This window comes from Fulmarus glacialis, unplaced genomic scaffold (genome assembly GCF_000690835.1).
Source record: "Fulmarus glacialis isolate BGI_N327 unplaced genomic scaffold, ASM69083v1 Scaffold23182, whole genome shotgun sequence".
Classification (NCBI taxonomy): Eukaryota; Metazoa; Chordata; class Aves; order Procellariiformes; family Procellariidae; genus Fulmarus; species Fulmarus glacialis.
This window is the reverse complement of record NW_009196223.1, coordinates 1-27,428: the sequence shown is the minus strand read 5'-3', so window position 1 is coordinate 27,428 and position 27,428 is coordinate 1. Positions and strand designations below refer to the sequence as shown.

At 41.7% G+C, this 27,428-nt stretch overlaps 2 protein-coding genes across 2 annotated transcripts; one reads left to right on the top strand and one right to left on the bottom strand.

Annotated features, from left to right (window-relative positions):
- The first annotated feature begins 620 nt into the window (after positions 1–620).
- UBE2L3 (ubiquitin-conjugating enzyme E2L 3) lies at positions 621–9,126 on the top strand. The gene is made up of 3 exons (XM_009572149.1): positions 621–713; positions 4,667–4,853; positions 8,310–9,126. Exons 1-3 carry the CDS (start codon positions 645–647, stop codon positions 8,462–8,464), a joined length of 411 nt encoding a protein of 136 aa, XP_009570444.1. The 5' UTR covers positions 621–644; the 3' UTR covers positions 8,465–9,126.
- Positions 9,127–13,452: 4,326 nt separating this feature from the next.
- YDJC (YdjC homolog (bacterial)) lies at positions 13,453–26,986 on the bottom strand. The gene is made up of 5 exons (XM_009572148.1): positions 26,812–26,986; positions 17,963–18,122; positions 17,105–17,204; positions 15,972–16,149; positions 13,453–13,783 (listed from the first exon to the last, which is right to left on the bottom strand). Exons 1-5 carry the CDS (start codon positions 26,967–26,969, stop codon positions 13,453–13,455), a joined length of 927 nt encoding a protein of 308 aa, XP_009570443.1. The 5' UTR covers positions 26,970–26,986.
- Positions 26,987–27,428: the final 442 nt, after the last annotated feature.

The following is a 27,428-nucleotide window of genomic DNA, read 5'->3' as shown; positions in this document are numbered from 1 at the left end:
GAGTGATACAGCTATAAAGTGAGATATCATAACATATGCTGTTAACTTTGAGGTACAAAACAGAGATAAAGCTGTATCTTAAGTTATTGGTCTAAATAAGGCTGGTTTGGCTTAGATTGGTATTTTTCTGGATTTGCATCAATTTAAGTTGGTAATGCAGGAATTTGTTAGTTTTCAGTTTAAATAATTGGCCTGTTCAGTGACTTTATCCATGTTTAAAAGTGTTACGAAATAATTCTTCCAAATCACTTTTTTCTTTCAGGCAAGTCCTAAGATGCACTTTATTTCTGTGCTTCGCAGAGTTATCAATAGTCTGTTACCAAAGGCACTGATTTGCATTTGAGATATAAAAACATGTTTAAGTGCACTTTTTTTAATACTTCTACTTGTATTTTCCTGACATATCAAAAAATAACATTTTTTTAATATCTTGTCTCAGAGAATTGTACTGCTCACAGGTGCAAAATTTTCTTTCTTATTTGTGTGGGTTGCCACCGCTAAAACCTCAGGCTTCTTTAACATTAAAGAAACCCACATTGACCTCTAAGCATTTTGAAAAATAAATATGAGCATCTTGCTTAATACTGTTATTAACTTACACTTTGCTTGCTTTTCAGGAACTTGAAGAAATCCGCAAATGTGGAATGAAAAACTTCCGTAATATCCAGGTTGATGAAGCTAATTTATTGACCTGGCAAGGGCTTATTGTTCCTGTGAGTATAGACTACTCCTTATTCTATTGAGCTTTAAAATAAAATGACGATCATTTGTATCTCATAAATCCACAGTTTAATAGTGCTGCTGGTGACCATTAGACAAGAATCTCTATTATTATTATAAAACCTGGCTTTCAGAGTTGTGGGTTTGTACAAAAGCTAGTCGTTTATAAATACAACTTAAGTTTGTATAGATTATACTGCAGCATCTTAAACATGCTCTGGGTGGTGAAGTGTGGTCCTGGATTTAATTCTTGTCTCTCTTCAGACATCTTGTGTAATCTTGGTCAAATAGTGTAATCTTCGTGTCTCATTTTATTTGAGCGTCTTCTGTGTTTTGTTTTATCGAAGTCTGATAACGTTAGTAGGTGTTTCTTATAACTAGTGTGAAGAAAAATCCATACGTAATTGAAAGGTGTTCTAGACTTCTCTGATCAATACCTGCCTGGATGCTTCATAATCGTAGGCCTAGTCCAACACATGGCTGCAGCTGGCGAGGGCTGTGGACTCAGTGATGGCACTGGGTTACTTGGGAGAGGTGTTGGAACGGGGAAGCAAATGAAGTTTGTAGTTTATTACATTAAGCTAAAAGTACAAAATCTATGTTATCATAGGAAAAAGCCTGAGGTATGAAATATTTTGTTTACTCCTTAATAGATTTTTTTTTTTAATCGACTAGATTTATTTCTGGGATAAAGTTGAGTATTAGAAAAAGTTTGATGCAAGGAAAAGGTTTGGATTTTCAGAAGTGAGCTCTTTAAAAGTAAGTCTCTTTATTTAGGCATTAATTAATGCAAAAAAACCCCAACACTTTGATTTTTTAAAAGCATTACAATCTTTTAAGAGAATGTTTAATAGAAGTAGATAACCACTGTATTATCAAACAGAGAGGGATTTGCTAATAAGGGGAAAGCAGGAAATCTAGTATTTTGAATTCCTTGGTTGAAAGTCACTTGGATTTTCACCTCCTTTATTTTCCACTGCCATAGCTCATGCTCCCTTTGTTACATGAGCTACTTTTAAGTCTGCAGGAATAGAGGCTGTGCCACTAGGGCATCAGTTGTGCTTTTCCTTGGGTGCTACCAAAAAAGTCCCCTGACCAGTGTAAATCTGTCTTTTTATTGTAAGACTTTGAAACTTCTCTTTAGCAGTGCCTCTGCTTTGTTAGTTTCCCGAATTCAGATCGCACAGGCTGAGATAATGGCTAGGCCTTTGCACTTTAAATACTGTAGAATACATTTAGTTTACTGTTTATATTCCTGCAGGTAATTCCTTTGAGTGGTTGAGGCTACTCTTGCAAATAAAGCAAGCAGGATTTGACATTAAAATTTGACAGAGCTGAGAAACAATAAGCTTTAATAAGCCACTCTGGTATTTGTGGTTCGTGTATAACAGTTTACTGCTTTGATAATACTTTGAAGCAGTATAAGGTTGGTAAATATGACTAATAAAGCAAAACACCAAAATACTTGTTCATTCCTGTTAAAATAAGCAATATGTGGTGTACAGCATCTATTTTTAACAGTTTCTGTTCACCAGAGTGTGAGCTTAGTGTTTGTTTTGCAAAGGTTCACAACATCTCAAGTGCTTAAACATTGTTGCAGTGAGTTGTGCTTCATGCCTGCTTTTTGTGCCCTGTTAGAAGGGAAATAGCTTTAAATTCACTACAGGTGTATTTCAGAGGGAATTTTGTCATGAAATTATACTTCCTGTAGTAATTAATAAAATGTTGTGTTGTATGTGTTCATGGAGTAGTGTAGTTTATTATTTTAAGGAAGATGCTTTAGTCTTAGCATAGTTTTTTTTAGCTATTGCAATGCTGGAGTTGATGGCTTAAAAATGCAATATACAAGCTGGCTGCAAGTTTAATTTTTTTGCTGAGTTTTTGCTTTTCAAGTTTTACATGCTGTTTCCATTTTAGAAAATGTTCTTGATTAGGGTTTAAAGACATATTACTCATACTTTAGTAGGACTACCCAGTTACTGACTGTTAAACTCTATAACTAGGCATTATTTTGGTCAGCTTCTTAATGAAGGTGTGAAAGATACAAAGGTCAATATTTTTAACAGTGTTCATACAGAATTACTGTGAAAGATACTGCTTTAAAAGTTTTTGTGGTATGTAATATATTTTGTTCCACAGAGCAACTGTTAGTTTTTAAGGGTGTTTGCTCGATTAAGAAGCAGATTGAAGATAGCTTGTCAACTTCTTTTCCTGTTCCAAATTGTAGAATAAGGTACTTCATGTACTGTATGTTGAAAAGGTACACTATTTGTTTGATTTCAACATCAAAATGAGACTGTCTACCCCAGGCTCCTTGCTCTTGCAAGAGATACTGTTGGTATATCATGAATTTCATTTCACTTTATCAAAACTGGTTGCTATGGACAAACTTTTGCAGAGCAAAAATACTCCAGGTGAACACGAGTTGTGTTTGTCGTTTGTGTTTAGTATTTATAATTCTGACTCTCTCCCTTGTCAGTGTCAAATACAACAAATTATTGGAAATAATTGCTTGAATATTCTGTGTTTTGTCTATTTGAAACATAAGCAACCTTTTATATACATTTTTGTTCAATTCATTGGTGAGTAATAGCGAAGAACTGTTCTGACTGAGAGTCAAGCAGAAAATGGACGTTTTTAAGCCAGGTCAGTTCCCGTATCAGTTCACTGAACAGCCTGACAAATTATAGTATGTGATGGAGGTAAGAACAAGTGAGCCATGGGGGGAGAGGGCACTAACTGTTTAAGTTGTCACCACCACCAAAAAGTTATTTGTTAAACTTCTAAAGCCTTTAGGATTGCTTGGATAAAAAATGATTTTAAAGCCACTCTAGTTACCTCTTCCTTTGACTGCAAAAATTATGCTGTATTTCTTAGAAACACGCGACCAGACTTCTCCATATGGATGAAACTAAAATTAAATGTTTTCTGTGGAATAATATTTTAATAGAACACTCCCCACCCCCAAATATTGGTAAACCTTTTTTAACTTCTGGAGTGGGTTTGATTGCAGGGAATGGTCTGGTTGCTAATGAAGAATATGTGTGATTATACTTTACACCAACTGGAAACTCTCAGCCTTTGATTCTTGTTCCCAAGAAAGTGTTTGGAAAGGCTTCATGCCATGGTTACTGTTTTCAATGCAGAATGGTATTTTCATAAGCTTTAAATGTAGCAATGGTTTCTTTTTTCTTTTGCCTTTCTTCTGCAGTTAGTTTTTGAAGCAGTATCAATAATCTCACAGGTTTTCTAGATGAGATTCTGGGCACTGTTTTCTTTCTGTTTCAGCATGAAGAACTACTATGCTTACTTCAGGGTTCTCTCATCATGCTCCTTCAAAAATGAACTGATAAGAGTGGGTGCTAAAACTGCATACACATTCAGAATGTTCTCATCAGGAGACGCAGTGAATATCTATCTTTAGTACCAATGAATGCTCAGCAGATTTTTGTGTAGTCAGCACAAAAATGTTCTTGGAACCTACAGGGAAATCTGACAAATCAAATTGCTTTGCTGTTTGTGCCACCATGTTGTGAGACACATAAAATAACTAAGTTCAGAGAAACCAGTTTTCCTTGTCAGGCTTCCTGTTTGTATCTCGGAAAGGATTTACAATGTTTTTTGAAATACAAAGTTGGGAATAAAATTTATTAGATAGGACCTTGAGCTTGAAGGAAGTAGGATTGGATGCTTTCTTACCAGTAGAAATGTCAGAACAATGGTAATCTGCTTCTTCCAGGGTGAATACAAACGTTGTAAAGGCTGTATTGCCTCTCTCTTACCAAATAGGTTTTGATGTTTCCTGACACATAGGCATGGCAGTATGTGTTGGAAAAAAGTGCCTTTAAAAGAGGTCATTTGAAAGATTGAAGTGTGGACCGTGCTTTTTCTTAATTGTATCCATTAGAATATGCCAGATTCTTGACATTCTATCTTCTTGTTGCAGGACAATCCTCCGTATGATAAAGGAGCCTTCAGAATCGAAATCAACTTCCCAGCAGAATATCCATTCAAACCTCCTAAGATTACATTTAAAACAAAGATCTATCACCCTAACATCGATGAAAAGGGGCAGGTTTGTCTGCCAGTAATTAGTGCTGAAAACTGGAAGCCAGCAACCAAAACTGACCAAGGTAGGACTCCATGTGGAGAAAGAGCTGGATATCGAGAAACTTTGTATTGTGTTTAAATTTAAAGCTAATAGTGTTTCAGCTTGTCAGCTGGTCACTGCTCTTATGGTATATTCATTGTCATAAGGTTTGTGTCATGAATCACATGTTGTGAGCACAGTGTGCAACTCTTTTGGAATCTCGTTTTGTTATTGGAACGTAAGGTAATGATGCTAACGCATGGCATGTCCACCTCCAGGAAACCACAAAACTCTTCGTGACTGAAGAGTTTATTAAGGTAGTGTCCTCGGCATACTTAAAAATTCTGGTGGTAGTTTGTGTGGGGGTTATTTTGTTAAACAGTGACTTTATAATCCAGAGGTGTTTGAAAGAAGGGGTCCAAAACCTCAAGGCTTTGTATATTTTATAATCTCTGCCATGTGGTTTAGTGATTTGAACATATGGTTTGAGATCTCTAGGGGGGTCATAAACAAAACCTGAAATCATAACACAAATTAACCTCTAGTTCTTAAAAGATCACTGCTGTAAGGCTTACTGTGTAGAGTCTCTTTGGATAAGAATTTAAATATTTTAAGGAAAAAAGTTTCATCAGGTTCTGTGGCAGACTGAGAGTGTGATCCGAGTAGGTTTTTTCTGTTGTTGTTGCTTCCATTAGTTGTTGGGGTGAGAATTTCATGTTTTCTGGCAGGTAATGATTAGTTTGATGTTAAGCATTTATTATTGTACCTATAGAAAGAGCAAACATCCTTGCAAAACTGCATATTTTTTAATAATATTAATTCAGATGAATAGCAGTTTAGTCCAGTGCAAGAGCTTCAGTGACACTGAAGTATCCTGCTCTGTAGGAGAAAGTATTTCCTTCTTCCAGACTCTTCTTTAAGGTTGTTTTCACTTGGAACTGTGTTCCTTAAGTACAATGCTGTAATTAAGATTTCTTTTTTCTGTGTACTTCTGTATGCTAATAAAACTCTTACAGTTTGCATGATTTTGCCCCAAAGACAAAATAGGAAAATTCCTGTAGTTGTTTTGGAGAAGATCAAGCAGTTGAATGTTGGGGAAAATGGAGGTGGCAGCAAAAAGAACCTATTAAACTCAAATAGGTCAGTGAAGATCTTACGATTTGTTGTTGATTTATCCCAGATTATACAGGACAAAGATCCTTGGGAGAGGTGAAATGGAAACAATGTGTAGAAGGTTTCTGTTAACACCTTAGCAGTTGTCTTAATCTTATGAGCCTTCTCTAGTTAAGTAACGGAACAGCATGTCTCTACCTAGCTTGCAACGCAAATTGGTGTTAGTTGGAACTATTGAAGCAATCGTTTGCATGCAGGAAGTAGTCAGTGTCTCCCTGAGAAGTATCAATTCCCCTTTTATCCGAGAGTGTGAATAAAAACTATGCTAAAATCAGAATTTGGAACAAACCCTGGATACCAATTGCAAATCTCACAATTTCTGCTGTTTTGTGGTCTTCGTTTGTCTTTTAACTCTTTCTTCAAGAAGTCGTTTTGCTGTCAACGTCTGTTGTTACTACATCATTGTATGAACCTGCAATGTTATTGCAGCCATGCTTCAGTGTCTATTCCTTTTTCTCCAGAACTCTTCTGCAGTGAAAAACAAACTTCAGTCTGTTTGCTACTTGGGCCTTTCTCAAGGAAATAATGCAGCATTATTAGTACAGCATCAAAGTGATTCGTTTTTATCAGTCAGGTGTCAAGAAAGCGGAGAGATTAGGTTAATCATAAATCATTAACTCACCTTTCATGTACTAAAAGTGCATCTTAATGCTGTACTTGTTATTAATTTATGCTTAATATTAAAACAGACTGTTGTGACAGTATAGCTTTAAAATGCTGTGGATATTGAAGCAACTCCTGTTATGACAATCCTAATTTTTTCTGGCTTGTGTGTTAAATAACCTTAATAACATAACACAGTAGCACTTTCTCTGTAGTATTTTAGCGTGTGTTACTGAGTGAAAAGGAATTGTCATGTGCAGTATTCATGCTAGTTTTGTACGTACTCATTAATATGATGACAGTTGTCATAAGTCCAGGACTGGTAAGTTCCTGTGAAGTAAGCTAATACCAATTCTACATTCCTTAGATAGTTTGTTGCAGTTTAAACTCTGATTTGTGGTAAGAAATGTTGCTGTTTAGCAATATAGCAACAGGCGTACTTCTCTGGATTTTGAGTATTTGTTTTGAGGCATGTTCCCCATTCCTATCAGGTAAGGGTGGAAAAGAGTATGAGCATGAAAAGATTGATGCTCTGAAAGAAGCCACTCTGGTATTCTAGCATCTACTGGAGTGGTAAGTATTGTAAGAACTTACATTGCAAAACTAGGGAGAATCCAGTTAAACTGTAAGTAGCAGTTTCAGAAATGATAGACTGACTTTTCGTGCAACATGTAGCTGAGCTGTGGAAGTCCCTGTTGCTGGATGGTGTAGGTGTCAGTATTTTATGTGAGTTCAGGAGGAGGCAGCTGGCTCTAGTGTGCAATGCATGAAGGTAACACAGTTTTGTTATACTTCCTTTAAAAACTCTTGGGGTGCTGCTTTCTATTACTCTGGGTAACCCAAACTTACCTCAAATGGAATATTATTAATATTGTTGCACAGTGAAATGCTTTTTCTGTGTACCTGCTTCCTGTAGACTTGCCCAGTTACGCATATACCTGTTAGTGGATGGATATGAGAACTGATCGTTGTGATCTAGCTAGCTTTAAATGGTCATGAGAATGTATATGAGGAAAATGTAGCAATAAATGTCATTGTAGTATGCGAGGCTCACTGCGTAAATGTCAAGTACAGTTCAGTTATTTTAAGAATGACATTTCCTGTGAAAGTGATAGGGGAACGTTGACAAAATGGCTGTAAACAGTGGGGTGAAAAGCATCTTGCAGTTCTTATGCATTTGTTTGCCCGGTGTATCTCTACTAGTGCATGTAGTTGGCAGTTCAGAATAAAGGGAAGAATTGTCTGCTGTTTATAGGGAAAGTAAGAGTCATAGAAAAATAAAGCTGAAAAAAATGGTTTCCAAAAGCAGGCCCAGTTACAACTGCATCATTGTGACAGGTGTTAGGAAAAAATGTTTCATGATGGAAATTCCATCTTTACCCAATTTCTTTTAGATGAACTTGTCTGTGAAACTTAGTTTCGTTCTTAGCCATAGGAGAGTATTTCAGATAGGATGCCAGTTACATGGGAAATGCATTTTAGTCTCTGTTCAAGTTGATTTGTTTACAAATACGATTTTCTCGTGTTCATTCACGGTCATTGAACTAACTCTTGGCATATTGCTATAGCTTATTCATGCTTTGCTTTTGAAAAGACCCTAGATTTATGGGGATGTATTTAAATGCAGTTAAAGCTCTTTTCTTACTGAGGAATTTTGCTTACGTTTCGATTTTTAAAAATTAACCATCTTAGTCTCTGACGGTATTTATACTTCTTTTGACAGTAATCCAGTCCCTCATAGCACTGGTGAATGATCCACAGCCCGAGCATCCCCTTCGGGCTGACCTAGCTGAAGAATACTCTAAGGACCGTAAAAAATTCTGTAAGAACGCTGAAGAGTTTACAAAGAAATATGGTGAAAAGCGACCAGTGGACTAAAATCTGACACAATTGATGTCAGCAACATATGATAGAAGATCGGAGCAGTGCATTTGAGACACCCCGTAAAGCAGGACTCTATGGAAATTGACAAGTGCCACCTTTCGGTGTTAACTTGTGGCTGTTACTAACTTTCTACAGTTTTCTTAATCAAAAGTGGGCTAGGTAACCTGTAAAGAAAGGATTAAAATTTAAGATGTTCTAGTTCTGCTTTCTTTGTTTAAAAATCACTGCTTCAATATACTTTAAAGTATGCTGTTTTCTTTTTCTTGTCAGAATTTATCAAAAATATCTTAGACTTATATTCTGCCCTTAAATTGAAAAGGTTGTGGCTGTCATTTCTTATTTTTTCTTGCAGTTCCCACTATCCTGAGTTCATTTAATTCTTCATTGAATTTTATCCCCCTCCCCAAACTGATGTCTTAGAAAAAATATCCCAGTTCTGGCAGAAAACGATTGAGTGTTTGGCAGTTTTGTTTACTTTTCTTTTTAATGTTGCACTGTGCTTTGTGGGACTTGTTGCAAGTTCCCCTTAACTTCAGTTTGTAACATAATAAACAAAAAACAAACAAACCCCACAAAAACAATCAGAAATAATGTCCAGGTCTTATGTAAATCTGGCTGATGTTACCACAAAATGTTTATTAAACGGGGAAACCCAAGTTTTTGTGTGCGTCATTGAATTAAAATATGGCTTATGTCCTGCTTTTGGAAAACTTTGGAAAAAAAAAAAAATTCTGTAGCAAATGAGTAGTGGAATGTGATGACAAACTTCTTTCACTTCTGTTCTTAATACCTATGCAGAGTAGCTAGGAAAATGTGCACAGAACAACATTGCAACCAGTTTAGAAGAGTTTCAGAAATTGGGGACCAAGAGGTACCAAAGTTGATAAACTGGTTTTTGAGCTAAAAATCGGTATTTTGGAAATGTTAATTTCGAATTCAAGTACTAAATCTGACAGCACTGCTAGTCATCTTAGAACATTTTTCCGTCGGAATGTGTAAAAACAGCTGGCTTTTATGGGATGGTACTCGTGCCACTTCCCAGCCCAATTGCTGTACAGTTCTTACCAAAAATGGTATGAGAAGAGGATTAAGCAATAACCTGTAATAGAGTACGCTTCACTACTACTGTTCCTATGATCTCAAAATACACAGGTTAGATGATTTAATGAGTACTTCAAGTATCATTCTATCATTCTAACTCAATCAGGCAGAGCTGTTTTCCCGTTGCTCCAGGGCACACCTACGCGTGCTGAAGGAAGCCCTTTCTGTTCAGAATTGAGCATCCTTTACTGTGTCTCTGCTTTCTCCCAACTGCCTGTCTTTTTTCCCATATAAAGTGTGATCATAGCTCCACAGTCAAACTGCCATACAGTCAAACTGCTGTCTCTTCCCCGCCTGTCAAACTTGGGTATGTTACTGAGCAAACAGATTTATCTCCAGAAATTCTTAGGTACCTGGGAGTACATATCATTTTGATGCGCAGGAAGTTGAGTTAGAAGATCCCTCACCCAGATGGTTGTCTGTACTCCTAAATTCAGTTTTAATACAGCCTCTGCCTTTGCAACCTGTCAGAACTAGTGTGTCAAGCGGTAGGTCTCTTTTGGTTTTAATGTCTTGTATATTTGCTATTTCTTCATTCATCCCTCTCATCCAGCTTTCATTTCCGATTTAGTGTAAACAATGACAGCCCAGTACCTCACCTCTGTTGAAAGTAAATTTTTTTATAAGTTAGGGAGCTAAGAAATTTTATGTTTAAGTGTTCTTAGACAGATTCTTTGGCAGGTAAATAAAGCTAAACCACATTCACCTTATTTACGGAAACTTGCATTTCCTAAGTGTTTTCAGGCTTGTGAGAGCACTGTCTATTACCAAATTTTCACATCTTTGTGTCTTCATTTGCAGAAAGTTGGTACTGATTTTGTTTCATTCACGTTCACTCGGATTCATAATAAAATAATGCCAAATTATCTGTCAAACTGAAGTGTGTGTAACTTCTGCATCACATGAGTTACTGTACCTTTTGATCATGTCTGTTGGCATGGAAACTTGCCATTCTCTAAATTTTCTTTTTATTTAAAACAAAACTGTAGCACTAGTTTGCTGCCCTCGTTGCTACTAAATGGTGTACTTTCTGGTTGTAAGCCTCTCAGGTCAAAGACTGCATTTATTTGAATCGGTGTGACTTGGATGCCGTTGAAAGGGAACTGGAAGGGCTGTGTAATTCAAGGAACTCCAGTCGATTCATACAGGCCTACAGCAGCGCCATACCAGCTGTTCCGATTTCATCTGTAAAGGTCACATAGAAGACAGATATTGCTATCGGTTCTCTTTGTGTGCTCTTCATAGTTCAATTTCTAAACTACAAGATGTGTAACATAAGTGATGGCTTTTATTTGTAGGCAGCCCTCTGAAAAAAGACTGAGATCAAATCCTGTACTGTATGGTTGAAGTCTGAGGAGAAAAAAAATCAAAGTACGAAGCCCTGCGTTAACTCAGGAAATCAAGCTCTTTTTCTCTCTGGTTCCCTAAGCCATGCTGAATTCTAAACGTGCAGTTTAATATCCAAAATAAAAACAGCGTACTGGTGAAACTACACCCAGGAGTACTGGTATAGGCTTTCTGCAATTCCATTCTGCTACCCTAATAAAAATTGCTCTCAAAGGCTTTGTGGCATGGTTTTATTTTCAGAGAGATCTGGGGTTTAGACTTCTTTTTTTAAGTATCCTGGTACAATGACATTCGTAGGTAGTGGTCTGAATGTGGTTTTAATTTGAACTCAGTGTTGTCTTTAAAGCTTTCATAGAACCACTGAGAAACTTCCTTATCTCCGTATGTTTTATGCAATTGAAAGGTTCCTTATTTAGAAGTCTTTTAGTAGTTCTTTATTTATTTCTCCATTTAAAGCTCCCTTGAATTTAAAAGAAAATTTGGGGTTTAATTCTGTTCATTTAAAAATCTGTAATTTGCAAAATGTATTTTTTTTTCTTTGCAATACAGAACTAACTCAGGTAAGACTGCCATTGTGTTTGCAGTGTTCAGCTAGCAGAAAATGCATACAGCAGTCAACAGGTGTGTAATGTCCTGAGGATTGTGATCAGAGCAAATTCATCGGTTAGAATATGGAGCAATTTAAACGTTAAAAAAAAATCCATCAAAATTCGGTCACATTACATAAAAAGCTGAGATCTGGTATTAAATAACTGGTGTTGCTGTCAGGCTTATCCCTGCATGTGACTAAAATACCATCGGTCACTAGATGGCACTCACAGGTCTAACTGCGCTCTGGAACTTCAGCCGCTTTCTGCAGTCTAATATCTCTTGGGTTTTTTTATTCTCTGTTATCACACAGCAGGAACTTTGCCATCCAACACCGATGGGACAAGCTTCAGAAACTGAGTCATTCCAAAAGGTAACTGCTGCTCTCATCTGACTCGACTGTTTGGTGTAGCACTTGCACAGTACAGGGGATGGGTTTTTTAAAAACAAACCTGTCATATATCAAACTAATTATGTGACAATAATTTAGGAAAGAACCTGGAAAAATATTTTCTAAAGCATCCTTGATGTTGTTTTTCATATTTGTACAGAACAAAAACTTCCTCAAATGTTTTAGAGGGAAGGTCAAACGGTTCCTGTTAATGATAGAAAAAGACGTCCTTTCAGCACTCTGCAGGCACTGAGAGCAGATAGGTGAGTGGGTTTAGTTTGCTTTCCAGCTATAACTAAAACCAGAAGCCTCCTGAAGCATTACAATAGAAAAAGGCCTGAGTTTATTTTTCACTTAAAAGAATGATCATATTGAAATTTTTAATATTAGAAAAATGGTTAACCAAAAATGATTACGTTAAATAGATCACTTCTGCACAGAAAATGAGCATAAACAATTTAAAATTTTTTTTCCCACGTGAAAGTTACACATGAGTGACAGGGCTGCAGTTAAGAACGCAGTTAAACATATTAGTATTACTAGGGCTTGTTGAAGTTCGAATGCTTTGATGACAGGAATAAAAATGGACAAATACAAGGACCTTCTCCACTTGAAAACTTGCTCCTAATTGGTACATAGCCACGCATTTTTCACGAGAGGCGTTGGGCAGTGCAGGAGCAGTTGCTGGTGAGCTCTCATATGCAGCAGTTACTGAAATAGCAGATGGGTCAACAGTTGCTGTTCTTGCAAAGTCATCAAAAAAAAAAAAAAAAAGGGAAGAAAAGCCTCTCTGAGGGGGCTGTGGCTGATGTTACTTTCCTACAGTGGCTTAATGCCAAGAGGCAATGTAAATAGGAAGAGCCGTAATTACTGCTGGCTGAGGCTGTACATGGAATATGGCTGCAGACACTACCATGTTAAACTGACTGCTCTGACCAGAGAAGTGCCCTGAAGTAACGTAACGTGCCCCTGTGCCCCTCGCCATCAATGGGCAGGCACGAGTGGAGGGGAAGGGACCATGACTGGGTGCTTTAAGAAAACCAAATGCTGAAGGTTTTCAGACACCCCGTGGGCAACCTACACCAAGCGGTTTCTCCAAAGCAGCACTTGCTCCCCAGAATCTTTCTTTTTTTTGCAGTTAAGTCCAAAAAGAGAAATTATCAGAACCCTCAAGGGTGCTAGGGTGCTGCTTGGTCTCACAGCAAAGCCTGTCTTCGTGCTGCTCGCCATCGTGTTGGCAGGAACTGAGCGCTGGGAGGAGGGCTGGGCCTTGGCTGCCACGCTGCACTGGAATGGTGTGCAAGTGGGTGACGCAGAAGAGGTTTGTCACATTCAAAGCAGATGCTGTGGCCTAAGAACTGCCAGTCAGGGCTCTGGGGTACTGCCTGTAGCTGCTCACAGGGTGTTGCTCTTCCATGAACATCCTCATGCTGTTCCCAGCTCCTGTCAGCTGTACCAGGAGGTATTACGCTGGTAACAGTGGTCTGGCTTCTTGGGACATAGCAACTGCGTATCTTCAGAGTATGAATAAATGTATATATGTATGCTTGTTTACTTAAAGATCTTTGAATGAGCAAAGCTGAATGTTCCTGGTTTTGTAATGGCTCTGCAGCTCTGGTTTAATTAACGTCTGGAGTTCATGGAGGCGCTCCCAGGACTGTGAGAAATCATCTGGTCCTTCCCCACAGCCGCCGACGGGTGGGACACTCGGGTACCCCGGATGCACCATCAGCTCAATCGTTACTGTCCTGCTCTGTAGCATCGGGTTTGCGGGCGAGGGCGCCTTGGACATGGACTCCACGATGGCAGTGTCGATGGCGCTCCAGATGTTACTGACAGACATGTTCTTGCCCATGGTACTCAAACCTATGTAAATGTCTGGCCACCTGTAGCCAGAGGAGGGAACACTGATGTTAATGCTAACAAGGTAGTTAGAAAAGAGTGTGTTACATCCAGTAGATTAGGAATCAAAATATACCTAAAACTTAAGATAGAAAAGGGGGAGGGTTAAAACTTTTAACTATAAACAAAAGTAAAACCAGAACTACAAGCCAGTAATGCTTTTTCTTTCCTTATCGAAGCCAGGATACTATTTAAAGCAGCAGTTCTTCAGTCTGACAGAAAGTCCCAGCAAAGCCCCAGTACTGCTGTTATTACTGTATTTATGTGTACTGTGTCACAGCACAAGCATTGTTTGGCATCTGTGAGCTTATAGATGCATTTTGTTGGCACAAAAAGGAAGAGCAGAGCTAAACTGAGAACTACCACGCTATCAAAATAACTTACTATTGCTAGGCCAATTAAAACCTGAATAATAACCATCTCTTGATAATAACTCTCAGCTGAGCGGAAAAAAAACATGACTGAAATAAAATGGAAACCACCCTGCTAACAAATCATTCTACTGGAATGTATCAAAGAGCCACAATAAAAGACAAAACACTGGACAAAAAATCATTACTACTAAAGACCATACAGCTAAGAGGACACCAGCTAGAAGCTGTTTCTTATGCCGCTTCAACACAATTCTTTGTTCAAGTCTGGCTACAAACCTCAGTTCTTCTAGCGTGGCGTGTACAAGCCCAGGAGGGCTGTGCAAGTGTATGCGAGGGCAGAATGAGACAGTTTTTGGAAGAAACCAAGGCTGGGGTCTTTACCTGCTTGATCAAGGAAGAGCCCAGCTGAACACTCAGCTCTGAGAAGAGTTTGCAGGACTTAAGGAAAAAAAGTTTTACTTTTTTTAACTGTAAACTGACCAACTGCAACTGCTAACGCCTCGTTCTTATGCAGTAAGCACAGTCTTGCGCTCTCCAGTGTCACAAACTGAACTCCAGGGGCTCAGTGTGGTACCTCTTTGCACAGATGCTGAAATTGAGTTGCAGAGTTGGGTTCCCTGTGACTTCAGCTGACTGCGCTCTTCCCATTTTCCTGGGCTTTCTTGTGTTACATGTTTCTTTTGTAAGAGTTTGTCTCTCCTCACCTCCCCCAACACCAGGAGTCGAGGTGGCATGCGATGCGTGTCTATGCTGCGGCGGGTATAGACGCGCAGGTCCCAGGGGCAGCCCCATGAGTTCCTCCCTGTGCCCCCGGAGAGGTGGCTCACCAGAGCAGTGGCTTCTCGGGGGTAGACCGACACCACCCCTGCCCTTCAGTAGCGTGAGCAGCCCTGAAGCGTTTTCACTAAACTCCCCTGCACTGTTCCTCTTGTGAAACTGCCCTAAAAGGAGGGTTACCCTCTCCTGATGAACTGCTCTGTGAGTTGCTGTGCCCTTCTCTCCCTCAGAAATAGGCTGTTCAAGTACAGTCTGTGTGCTCTGGCTGGAAAGAGCATGGTGAAATGCCAGCCTGCTGCTAGTGTTCAGAACAACTGATAGGAAAAAAAAAGAAATCCAAGAAAAGAACTTTTTCAGTAGACTGAGAAAGTAATGAAATCTGCCCCAAAGGACAAGGGACTTCAGGGGTCTCAAATGAAATGTCTTTAATCCATAAAACACTGTCTAAGCTTTTAAGAAAAGTATGTTATTGGGGGAAGGGCTGAGCTTTTTGGGTTTGGCCCCTGAGATGCAGGACACTGACAAGACTGTTTGCTTAGAGCCATGATCACCTGCTGTGGCACTGCAAGCTCTCTGAGCTTCTTGCCTCCCCTTAACAACAAACACTTGTTTCTAATTAGTCTCTTTCCTGCTACTTAAAACCCTTTCTCCCCTATTCCAGGGAGATGAAAAGTTATTTCTTGAAAACTTTCCCTAGGTCATACTTTTAAAATTCCAGTGTTGATACAGCACTTCAGGTTCCTACAGTCCCAGACGCCAGGCTAATGCACCTTCACTAGAAAGGCTGAGAAACGTACCCTGAAAAGCACAATCCCTTTCTGGTGGGAAGTGAGTCATCTCTGTTCAAACAAATCTGCTTACTAAGCCCTAGAGCCCCCAGTACTTTTGTACTCCTCCTGAACTTTCTTGTAAGCCCCAAAGTGGAAAGAGAAAGGTGGTGTTCCATTCTGAAAAGATGCTATCAGGAACTGGTAAGATCTTAAAGCTTTACTAGAAAAAGAATGAGTAATGCCTGTCTTACCTTATTCCATGCCTTGTAAACACATCCACTGTGTTAAAAGAATCTTCTTCTACTCCCAGATAAAAGTCCATCAGGGATGGTGGAATCCAGTCACAGTTATGAAGGCCTGGCTCTATCGGGACACGTGTGTACTTAATCCCATATTCCTCTAACACCTCTGCAAATACGTGCCTGACCTCTGTAAGTAAAAACACAGACACTTTAGTCAGGAATTAGATAACCAGCTCATCATGTCCCCTGAAAGCTGTTTGCACAGAGAGGTCTTTCCTTTCCATGTTTAAGAAAATATAATCCCATTTGGATTCTCTTCTGCTGAAATGGTTTTCGTCATCTGGATGGGAGCCCCCTTCTATACTGGAAACATTACTTCCTCAACATCTGCTATAGGTGCCTTGTCTCCCCTTCGGTGCTGAGCATTTAGTCCAGCAACCCCTTCTAAGTTAGTGACTCTGGTCCTAGAGTGCACCAGAGGTGACTGCACCATCAGTTCTTCATCAAGTCCCTGCACAGCCAGATTTGTTGTGAGGGTAAATTGCCAAGAGTGCTGTCATCCAGAGGCAGCTAAGTGCTGGAGTGGGAAATCTGGATTTTTTTGCTCATTCAGTTTCCCATCTCTGTACCACAATGCCCTTGTTTGCAAAGCAGGGACAAAGATACTTGCCCACCTCTGTAAAGCATGCTGAGACCTGCAGACACAGATTGGTTTGGAAACACAGCTGGCAGGATGGAGTTCTAGCACCTGAAAGAGTTACCAGCTTTCCCAAACTCAAGCATTCCAGTCTAAACTGGCCAGTTTGCTGCCTCCCTCCTTCGATGTGGGCGGGAGCATGGAATTAGGATGCTGAGGTGAATTATCAGTCATTGGAGGAAAAGGTTAACCTGGGCCCTCTGTGCCATTAATCCCCTTGTGCTGCTACAGGAAGACCCAGGTCACCAAGCAGCCAGTTTGGGCCCGGGCAGGACTATCTCCCCAGGGCCCAGGTGGGAACATTCAAACTGCAGTTGTAGAGCAAGTATCTTACGGTGAGGTTTATTGCCCAAACAGGGAGCTGTGGCAAGGGGAGTCCCCTCTGAGCTGACTCTCCAACTCTCTCACCTGCTCAGCGCTGGGAAGAAGACTCCCCCCTTCTTACCTGGGAGGACATGGATGTGCTGGTGCCCATCCATGTGAGGAGGTAGGTGACCTGTCAGCTCATGGAACAGCTCCACCTGGGCCTTTAGCTCCTGCTTCACCTGTGCAGCAGAGAAGGGTCAGAGCAAGACCTGTCAGCAGGCTGAGATCAGGAGAGCACAAGGGAGCTGCTGGAGACCATGCTGGCCAGTACTCGGGACCTGACCCTGGGAGGCACAAAGTGCTATGATGTATAAACAGACATGCAGTGCTGCTGCGTTGCCCAGAACCTCCCCTAGGCATGGGTCTCTATGGTACTGGTTATGTGGATGGTGCTGATACTGGGATTTTTCTAAAATACACAGGATGTTTGAATACCTGTTTCCCTTTAAAATGAATGGGGAAATGGGTGCACATATCCCATAGGCAGTTTTGATCACCTGAACACATTCATCTTTGCTCATGAGGCAAAACCAGCCATCTCCCTAGAGAACAAAAGCCTCTCACAAGGTGGTGAAAAGCCTACTGCCTACTTAGCACTTCTCTGGCATTTTCTCTTTACTGATCTCTAGGTTTTTTGTAAATATCTGTTCCAATGCTGCTTCTGCCCCCTCAGATAAGTAGTTAACAGGACACTAGTATAGGCAGGCACTGAAGCAGGGAGGAATGAGTTCTCAAAGGCTGCAGAGTCTTTGGCAGAATTAGGCCCAGGACCCAGAAAGCCAGCTCCAGCTCCCCAGGCAACACAGTCAAGATTCATCTCTAAACTTACTCACAGCTGGGACCTGGGAAAGATCTTCAGCTGTTACATGCTGGGATAAGTGCAGGCTGATCTGTATCAGGAAAATAAGTTGCATGGTTGTATGTGGCTTTCTCCTACCTCTGACATATTCAGGAGACCTTCTGATAGAGCTGTTCTGAATCCCATTTTCCCATGGAAGAATCCATCTTGGTTGAGCAGAGAAGAGTTCGTCTTGAGCACCTCACATACAGGAGAGCCCTCGGAGAGGTTGGCATGCAGGCCTATTGGGATGTTGTATCTGTAACAGGAATTAAATATCTGTTAAGCTTTGCACCTCTACCTCCCTTACTATGGCCAAAGGGGGAGATTTCAAGGAAAGATCTAGACTGATCTAAAAAGCGGTGTTGTACTTACTGGAGTACATCTTCGTATCTCTGCTCTTCTAGAAAGGAAAGCAGAATGACACTAACCAGAGCAGAATATCTCCAGGTAACAACCCTGTGCGGTCTGCCAAGGGCCAGTCTGTGAGACTCCGCCAACTCTCTTCTCACCCTGACTCCTGTGGAGAGAGCTGCCACGAGGTATCTCAGGCTAAATGTTGTAGCTGCATTAAAATGCTATAACTGCACTAAATGCTATAACTGCACACCGTTAGTAACTGCCCTGCAGTCACTAGTGACTAACAGAAAAATCTGGACCTTGCAACCCTTTTCTAAAGCACTTCATTAGCCCTTGCTAGGTATTCCCTTGAGTTGTTCACCCTATTAAAGATGCTACATTTATGAGACATTTGAGTTTTACTTGACAACTTCTAAAGCTGCCTTTAAGTAGAATCCAGTCATATATAAACAGTGCCCAAGGCAGCTGTTATGGCAACAGCATAGGCTACAAGTGTAAATACTGTCCGAGTTTAAGGGTTTCCTGGTCCAAGAGGCTGCAGCTGAAATTCCCCACAGTGGCCAGGTTTCTGTCTACTGGTGCAGATGATCACTCACTGAGTGACAAGGCTAAGCTGTACAAAGTAGCATCTCTCTGGCACAGACGAAGGATTAATGCAGGGAGGTCAGCAGTGTAAGTGTAGAGCCTTGCTAAGGAATCATAAGGGTACAATTTATTTACTAGTTGCACTCTGCAATGTTAAAAAAAAAAAAAAAAAGAAACAAACTATGGAGTTAGTGTATCTGCAGAGCTCCTCTCAGCCACAGGCCTTTGCAGAGTGCTGGTGTTTCCTTCTTGGTCTGTGCTGTGGATTCCCCTACAACAAAAACAGGACCTGTGAGTGCTCAGAGTTGTGCTGAGTTTCATTAGCACTTCTGGAAATCCTCAAGATCAGTGGCCAAAATGATGCTATGAAACTTTTTCCAAGACAACCCCTGGCCTCTGGCTGACCCAGTAAGTAAATGACAGAACTGCAATGTTCCTTCTGTGCTGCCCAGGCTGAGTCACGGTGCAGAGTTAATTTCAAGGCAACAAGTCTGTGATGCTTTAAATCCTTCCTGGAACTTCTGCATGGAGCTGCTAAAACTGGGCATGGTCTGTCCCTCTTATAGCCCTTGTACTACAGGAGGAAAACAAAAGCAATCTCCATTTAGGCAAAGTGTGCAAAAAACGCATCTCCCCCTTCTGTCTGCTGCCCTGAAGCTGACTAGTGAAGTACCAAGTTACTGGAAACAGAAGGATTGCGGATGGATGGATCAAGTCAGAGTCATTTAGCTCCTTCAGGTCCTAAGGCTTTGGCCCTTGCAGGACTGAAAGTCTTTTTTCCTGGCTCCTCCATGTCTTGTGCTCCAGGTGGATGGGTAGTCTGTTGTTAGATACAGCTCCTTCTCGAAGACATAAACGTTATGAGTCAAGTTGTACGGACAGCTCTGGGAAACAAAATGAGTCCATATCTTTCCAGCCCGCTGTGTGATTAGGGAGCTTAAATGTTTGCTTAATGGAGCAAAACAGCTTGTGGAGAGACAGGTCCTCTCTGGCGTTTCTGATTTGATGATTTCTCTGCAGCGCGGCTTGATTGTATAACTGATGATAAATGTTCATCTGGTTTTCATACATGGGGCCTGAGCACATGACGTGCACACTAACTCCTTGCTAATGCAAGAACTGGAAGGTGCTGTCATTGGGAGTGGGGGCCCTTAAGCAGGCAGCTGATGGCAGGGCAGGAGGCAGCTACAGAAGGGGTGCTGTGGCAGGAGGGCTTCCCCTCCATCCTGTGACCTGCTGTGTACCCTGCATGAGCCCAAAGGCAGAGGGGGACCCTGTGGTTTTGTTTTGGTTTTTTTAGAAGTCCACCCCAGATTCTTTATCATGTCTCTGGGAAGCTCTGACTGCATCAGCTGATAGCATTACTTGTACCACAGCCACTGCTGTCTGCAAGAAAAAGGATTCATGTGTTACCATGAATCAGCAGACGGAAGACTTTTTTTGTTGAGCACTCTCCTTCTCATGTGTTGTGGGAGGGCAAGAAATGAACAGCTGAGCCTCTCAGTGTTGTCTCCCAGGAGCATCAAATGAACTACCTCCAATTGTGCAATGCCTCAAATGCTGTAAGGGAAGCTATTTCCAGGAAAAGGCAAGCCCCTCCGACAGGTGTGGGACACCAAGGAGCCAAGCACTGCGCTGCGTAACATTAGAGCCGCTCCTCCGCCTGAGCTGAAACCAGCCCCAGAGCTGGGGAATGTGCAGAATGTGGAAGTGCAGAGAGAGCTGGCCTTGTTCTCACTGTAAGGGGAAACTCTGACTGTAACATTAGAGCATGTTTCGGAGCTTTGGCTAACACCAGCTGAATATCTTAATAGTTTTCTTTTAGAGTTAGTCCTGGCTGGTTTGACAGACTGTCCATGCTGAGGCATCTGAAGAGGAACTGCTAGTGTTTAACGGCTCTGGGATACAGGGACTGAAACCAAAACTCAAAATGCAGCACGTGAGAAACTTGTTCAGAAATATTCATCTGTGGGAGATACACCAAAGCAGGCATGCTGGGAAAGCTGTAAAGATATGGGAAGGAGGACAACGCAGCAGGCACAGCAGGGTTCTGCTGCTAGCTAGCATTTTCCTGTACTTAAATATGTGTGTTTCCTCTAGGTGCAATGAGCCAGATGATGCTCCTATTCAGCACCAAATGTCCTTTTGCCTGGTGTTCATTCCTAACAATCCTGACACCACATGAGTATCTGAAGTCCTAAGTGCAATGAGATGAAAACATGAGCAAAACTTAAAGCATTATAGTAATTAGCTGGGCTGTACCTTGGGAGTCAGGGCTCCAATCATGCTCTGTCCTGACCAGAAGCTTGGGCTTTAAGACTGAACCAACAGGCTTTTTTCCCCACTGACTACTACACACCCTGGACTAACTCTTGCTCCTGAGTGCTTCTCACCACTGAAATATAACTTGTGCAACCAAAAAGCAGTGCCAAGGCATGCTGTATTGTAAAAAAGGCAGGGAGAAAAGTTAAGTTATGGGAATATTCTGGAACGGCCCCTTTTTCAGAGGGCAGATGATTGTTTCTGCTACACAAACATACTTTACAGTTGCCCACATCTTTTCAAAGACTGTAAAGTATCTGCTATTTTATTGGCTGAAATACTGAAGCAGAGACCAGCAGCTCAAGCAGCTTATACAGCATGTGATGCCACACTGGGAACAGAGCTCAGCTGTTGTGGGTCTGGCCTCATATCCACTCCTCTGCCTAAGTCCTGTATAGATCAGACAGGCTGCGCCCTGCTGGTCACTGCCAGTCAAGTCTAACTGCTAATTGCTCCACCTAAGATTCAAAATAAAAGGATTGGCATTGAGCTTCAAGCAACAGTTTAGTTTCTGCAATAAAAGCACTGCAGTAACAAAACAAAATGATGCTGAGGAATCTGCTTGGTGTCTCTAAACTCATTTTAGTGGTTGTTTTAAGCAGCAATGACCCTTCCACAATCTGTTTTGAGAGGCCCATGTCTAGGTGTTTGCAAGTCTGTCCCACTGCCCTGGAGAATGCACAGACATGTAGCAGGATTTAGCATAAGGGTTCAGTTCACTCCTGATAAAGCCAAAGGACAGTGTCTACAAGGGTGTGCTCCTTAGCATAAGGAGCGTTAGACTGGGCTGTCTGCGAGCTTGTTGGGAAGAGGTTCAGGGCAGTAGCTTCTGCAGGCTTCACTGAGGTTAGTCCATTAATGAGCTGATTCCACTGAGAAAGCTGGCTTGTTAAAGCCAGCCTGGCTCTGTGGTTCTCTGCTCAGCATCTGCTGTAGAGGTGGAGGGAAAAGAAAAAAAAAAAAAAAAAAGAGATACCCTTACAACAAATGCTACAAGGGGCAATAAGGAATTCAGTCTGGAAAGATTTCTGAGTCAACAAGCCCAGCCCAGTTATCAAATAGAGAGAGGAAATACAATCAGCTAAACTGTCTCTTTTTCAAGTAGTTGCTTGTTTTGCCACACGAGTTCTCTGAACAAATGTCTGTGCTGAGGCAATGGGCTTTTGTGCAGTTGCAATCCCTGTTCATTCATATCCTTAGCAGTAAAGAGTCCCTGGAGACTATTGCTATACTGAGTCACTCTTTAAAGTGCCCACCAGCTTTGCACGTTTCTGAGCTTGGTGGATGAGTAACAGTGCCCTGGGTCCTGCCTGGCCACAGCATGGACTCTGTGCAGCCTGCGTTCCTGGGAGCAGTTGCAGTGGCTGTGGGAATTATGTGATTCCCCAAGCCCAGTCCCAATTGTCTTGCTGAAGCTGCATGCTCTGGCGTAAGTATGGCACCTACCCTTTTCCTTGATGGGTAAACAGATCCCATCTTCAGCATCCTGTTTGTATCCGGGAAATTACTGGTTCATTAGGTTTCAGCCCAAGTGTGACGCAGTTAAGAGTCTCATGTAAATACCTGTATCTAGACATCCTGCTTCAGTAAACATCCAAGTGTCTGAAGCCAGACAAAGCAAGGCTGTGCTTTGTGCAAAAGAGTGCACCTCTTAGTTCCTCCATGTTGGCATTTTCACACTTTTTTTTTTTGGTCCCCAATTTCACCCTTCAGCAAACTGTAAGATCTAACTGTCTTTTATCAAACAGCATCTTCTCTTGCTCCATTACTGCTAAGGACTTATTTCTGCTGGAAGAAACACTCCAAAGCCTCTGCAGCATTAAGAACTGGTACTGTAACATAGCTTAGGGTCGTGACTTTCTTTTTAATTACATCTTTGTATCAACTGAAGCTCCTGTGTCCATGACCTTACATCAGCAAAAAGTGCTGCTGCCAGTAAAGTTAATATGATCTGGGATTCTAGTTTAAGGCCTCAGATTGGGGCCCACCCCTAATCCAAACACAGTTCAGCAGTGGAACTGTCTGCCTTGTGATTAACAGTCAGATAAAAGGGTGATGAGAAAGCATGAGAGGGTTCTAGATTAGTCAGATGTTGACTGGGAGGGTCAGAATTAAGCCACAATTTACACACACATTTTGCAATTAGTGTTGATGGGAAAGGAAGTGAAAACATAGACAGCAATTAAATGTGGTTTTGTTAGATTCTTCTGTTAAATGTACCCAGATGTTGTGGGGGCTTCAGCTTTTGTATAGCTGATGTTCAGCATTTAAACTGCAAAAAAAACAGGAAGACTGAGGTTGTGTTCTAAAATAGGTCACTCTTCATCAAGTATTTGGATATAATCATCTGGAAAAGGGTCCTAATACTCAGTCACAAGTGAGCTGTTGATAAAAGGGAGGGAAAATATGGCAGCAAACAATCCTAGGTCTCTCTATTTCTGCTATCTCTGTATTTCTAACGAAAAATGAAGGGACCTATTCATTTCAGGTAACAAAATAACCCTTCCAATCTCTGGGAAAGGCTTTGGAATAAGCACTGGGAAGACTGGCTGACTTCAAGGTGGGGCTTGATAAGTAGAAAATCGAGCTTATATTATATGGATAACCAGGAAGTCGCAATCAGTCTATGTCCCATAAAGAGAAAAGTTTTGAGTTACTGAAAAAAAAACCTGCAGTGGAAGTCTCTTCTCCCACCTGCTGTTCTGGTTATGTACTGCTCTAGCAGTTGCTATCAATAGGTTTGTCGTTTCGTGATGAATCAGGCCTCTGCTGAAACTTCTCTTTTGCCTGAAGTGAGTGGGTCCCTTCTTTCAGCCCAGTTGTGACAGTGAATGAGAAAAGCCCATGATCCAGAACCTAGATGTTAGGGAAGGTGTATTATTTACTGCTTGGTTCTGCTGTTTTGCAATTAGTTTGTGCTAGAGCTGGTACAAAGAGCTGCTAATTACCATCACATTTTTGCCAAGGCTTCTAATCAAAACACAGGGCAACACATGGTATACCCAGAAGCCTACAGACTTATTGTGAAAATGAAGGGAAGAAAGAAATTCCAGAGGAACTGTGTTCCTCTCTGAAGGATACCAAGTCCTAACATTGCAGGGCAGCATGAGGTGCTTAAGAAGGACTATCCTGCAAAAAAAAGTTGTCTTGTTACTAATTAGCTTTGCCTGCATCCAATTAATTAAAGACCAGGTGAGGAGAGAGAGCTCAAGACCTGCAGTGACGAGTAACCATGTCATAGACAGTTAATCAAGAAGCACCCAGATAATCTCCACAAGCATAGAAACAGTCCAGCACTCTGACAATCCTGGCACCATGTGTGCAAAAGACCAAATCGCACAACACTGGAATGCAGCACAGGAAAGAACGAGATACTTGCTTCAAGCCTCTTCTCTCAGCTGGTGATAGATCCAGTCTCCCTGCTTACACCACTGTCTAGTCAAGGCTGAAATGTCTGCTATGGAATTAAGCATATATGCATGTGTGTATATATACTGTATATATAGTACTTGCTTAGTTGGGTGTCTGTGGGGGAAGACAAACATGGGGGGAAAAAACAGGGCAGACTTTCATCCCATAAAACACAAAATGCTGCAAAGCCTCAACATTCACAGTGGGATGGAAGACAACACCAAGCAGGGGAAAGAAAGGGAATAACAGTGGCAAGGCAGTCAAGCAACAGTGATGCTTTCCCATTTTTGCACCACAGGATGAGGAAGATTCAATGACATTTCTATTAAGTCTGACCTATTAGACATCTGTGTCTAAAAAGAGTTTGCGTGAACCTTTGCAATAGAGGAACAAATATCTTAGGGGTGACAGAAGAGTTTGTTTACATGCACAGGTGTCAATTAAGTGCATGTGTAGTAGCAACACCTGAAGTGGGGCTTGCCTTAGAAGATGACAGACCCTTTTCCCCAAACCTGCAAATGCTTCCCCCATGCGTGGGTAGGCTGAATACAGCTACAGAGAGTTACACAAATGAGGAATTGCAGAACCTGGGCTGTTGATCTTCAGTGCTGACAGATGTTCCCAAAGTCACCCTGGTTATATTCTCAGAAACAGATTTAAATCCATTTCATTCACATTTACAATTCAAAACTATTCCCCAAAAGAATGAAATTGTAGCAGCAGGTTGCAACTTCTGCTGTTACCTGTCCTCCAACCTGTCTTTTCACACCCGTATCAGCTGTTAACACAAATGTCATGACCTGGATTCGAAGATGCTTTTTAAACCTCTGATTACATGGCCTACTTTCTGGCTATGGAAATGAGGCCAGGTGGATTCTATTAAAAGCCTGCTAAAGACCATGGCTAAAATAGGTGACAACGTTACTGGAGCATTGGGGCTTAAAGGGTTTCATGGTGCCTCTGTGTCTGAGAGAAGTTGCTGGCTTTTCTCTCTTTGTTTTACATTTCATTTACTAACAGGATTTTAGGCATCTCGACAGTGTTGTGTCCTTCTGCCTCTCCCCTCATCATCCCAGAGGCAGTCCCTCTCTCAGTGCTTGTGTGTAATCTCTAACCTTTTTACAGATGACCGGTTTGCCACTAACAACACACCCTGGCTTCCCTGCACTGCCCAACACCAAAGAAGCTACAGGCTGCAATTTCCAAGTACCCCTAAAATCCCAGCAAAAATGGGGAGAGATGGTCAAGAAGAACAAGGACAGCATGACTCTTGTGAAACTGTCCCCTGCAGCGGCTGTATTTGAAGCATAAGGTCTCTGTTCTTCTAGTACCAGTACAGCTCCTTTCCTTTTCTGCTTTCCTAAATCATCTCCCAACCCTGCTGCTCTCTCTTTCAGGATATACTCCTGCTTCCAAGTGCCTGCCCACACTGGAGCTGAAGCATTAGCTGGGTTTTACCTTCTAAATACAAGTAATACCTCCTATTAAAGGATTTGCTGGGCTAGTCTATGAGAATGACACATAGCATTTGATTTGCTACAGAGCCAACTGTACCAGCAACCTCTGAAAAGTTTGTGAAGGAGTGAAGATGGTAGGTACAAGGCAGGTAAAAGGTATTGTCCCTCTCTTTATGTGTGCAGTTTTTACAAACTGGATATGGATTATGGATTTATCAAGCCTAGAATTAATAGAAATATTGAGGTGTTTTTTTAAAAGGTTTCTAGGGTGGAAAAATCAAGTTTTCCACTGCCCAGATTTATAACTTAGCCCTTGCAGAATCACACCTTTCCCTGGTTCTGCAATGAACCTGGCTGATCCTGTGTTCAGCCTGGCTGAAATACATCAAATTAAATGAGATTTAAAGATTTGTGCTTTTATGCTTTAATAGTTTTAGGGGTAGCAGCTTGGCCTGGATATACAGTGTGGACTTTCATTCTGATGGTGCATCTTTTACAAGCGTCGGAAAATAAAGTCCAACAAAGCCAAACTCTGCTAGTCAAAGTGTGTAAGTGGCTTTCTATCCCGAGGAGAAAAAGGTGCAGTGCAGTGGCTAATACCAGAGAAAGAGCCGTTATAGGTAGGGTTGGCAGGTCACTGGTTTTACTATGAAGAGTCTTAGTAAATATGCCTGGAATCCAGTTTTCTTATACCAGCCTGGGCTATGATACAGTGTTTATATCGGGGCTACAAAATACTAAATTTTACAGGCTTCGCTTTCTGTAGATAGCCTGTGGAGGCTGCCCACCAAGGGGCTAAAGAAAGTAGCTTACCTCCTTGCCAGCTTGGCTGCATCTGCTGCAGCACTTCCGTTGACTAGAAGGGACACGTTAGACACCGCACCAGCCAGGAAACAGTCCACGATGCCTTGGTTTCTCCGAGGACAATAGCCAAAGTCATCTCCAGTTACTATTAGCTTCACCTGAAGCATCCTTAGAGGTCATCCCTAGGAAAAATGTAAAGGAGGGAAAATCGGAATAATCAGCAGTCTGCAGATCACAGGCAAACAGGAAAAGACAGGCTCAACGGGGGCGAACCCAGTCGTGACTCAGCCCCTGACTAACTCCTCCTGCTCCACCTCAGCCTGCCGCTGTCTCGCCGCTTGCACACTAGCCGGATTTGCGTGTGGCTGCCTGGCTCACACCACACCTGCCTGCTTCTGCAGTGGGAGCACCAGAGCCTTCCTTTCTTTGTGGGAGCAAAGGCCTGCCTGCACTTTGTATTCTTGTAGATGAGGAGTGTGCAAAGCTCAGGGACTTCGTGGGCTGATTTAATCGACTGAGGGTGCGTCAGGGGTTCAAATTCCTTTCCCCGCTGCACACCCTCGCCCGCGGTGGCCGGTGAAATGGCACCGGTGCGAAGCACCAGAGGCAGCCCCGCAGCCGTGACG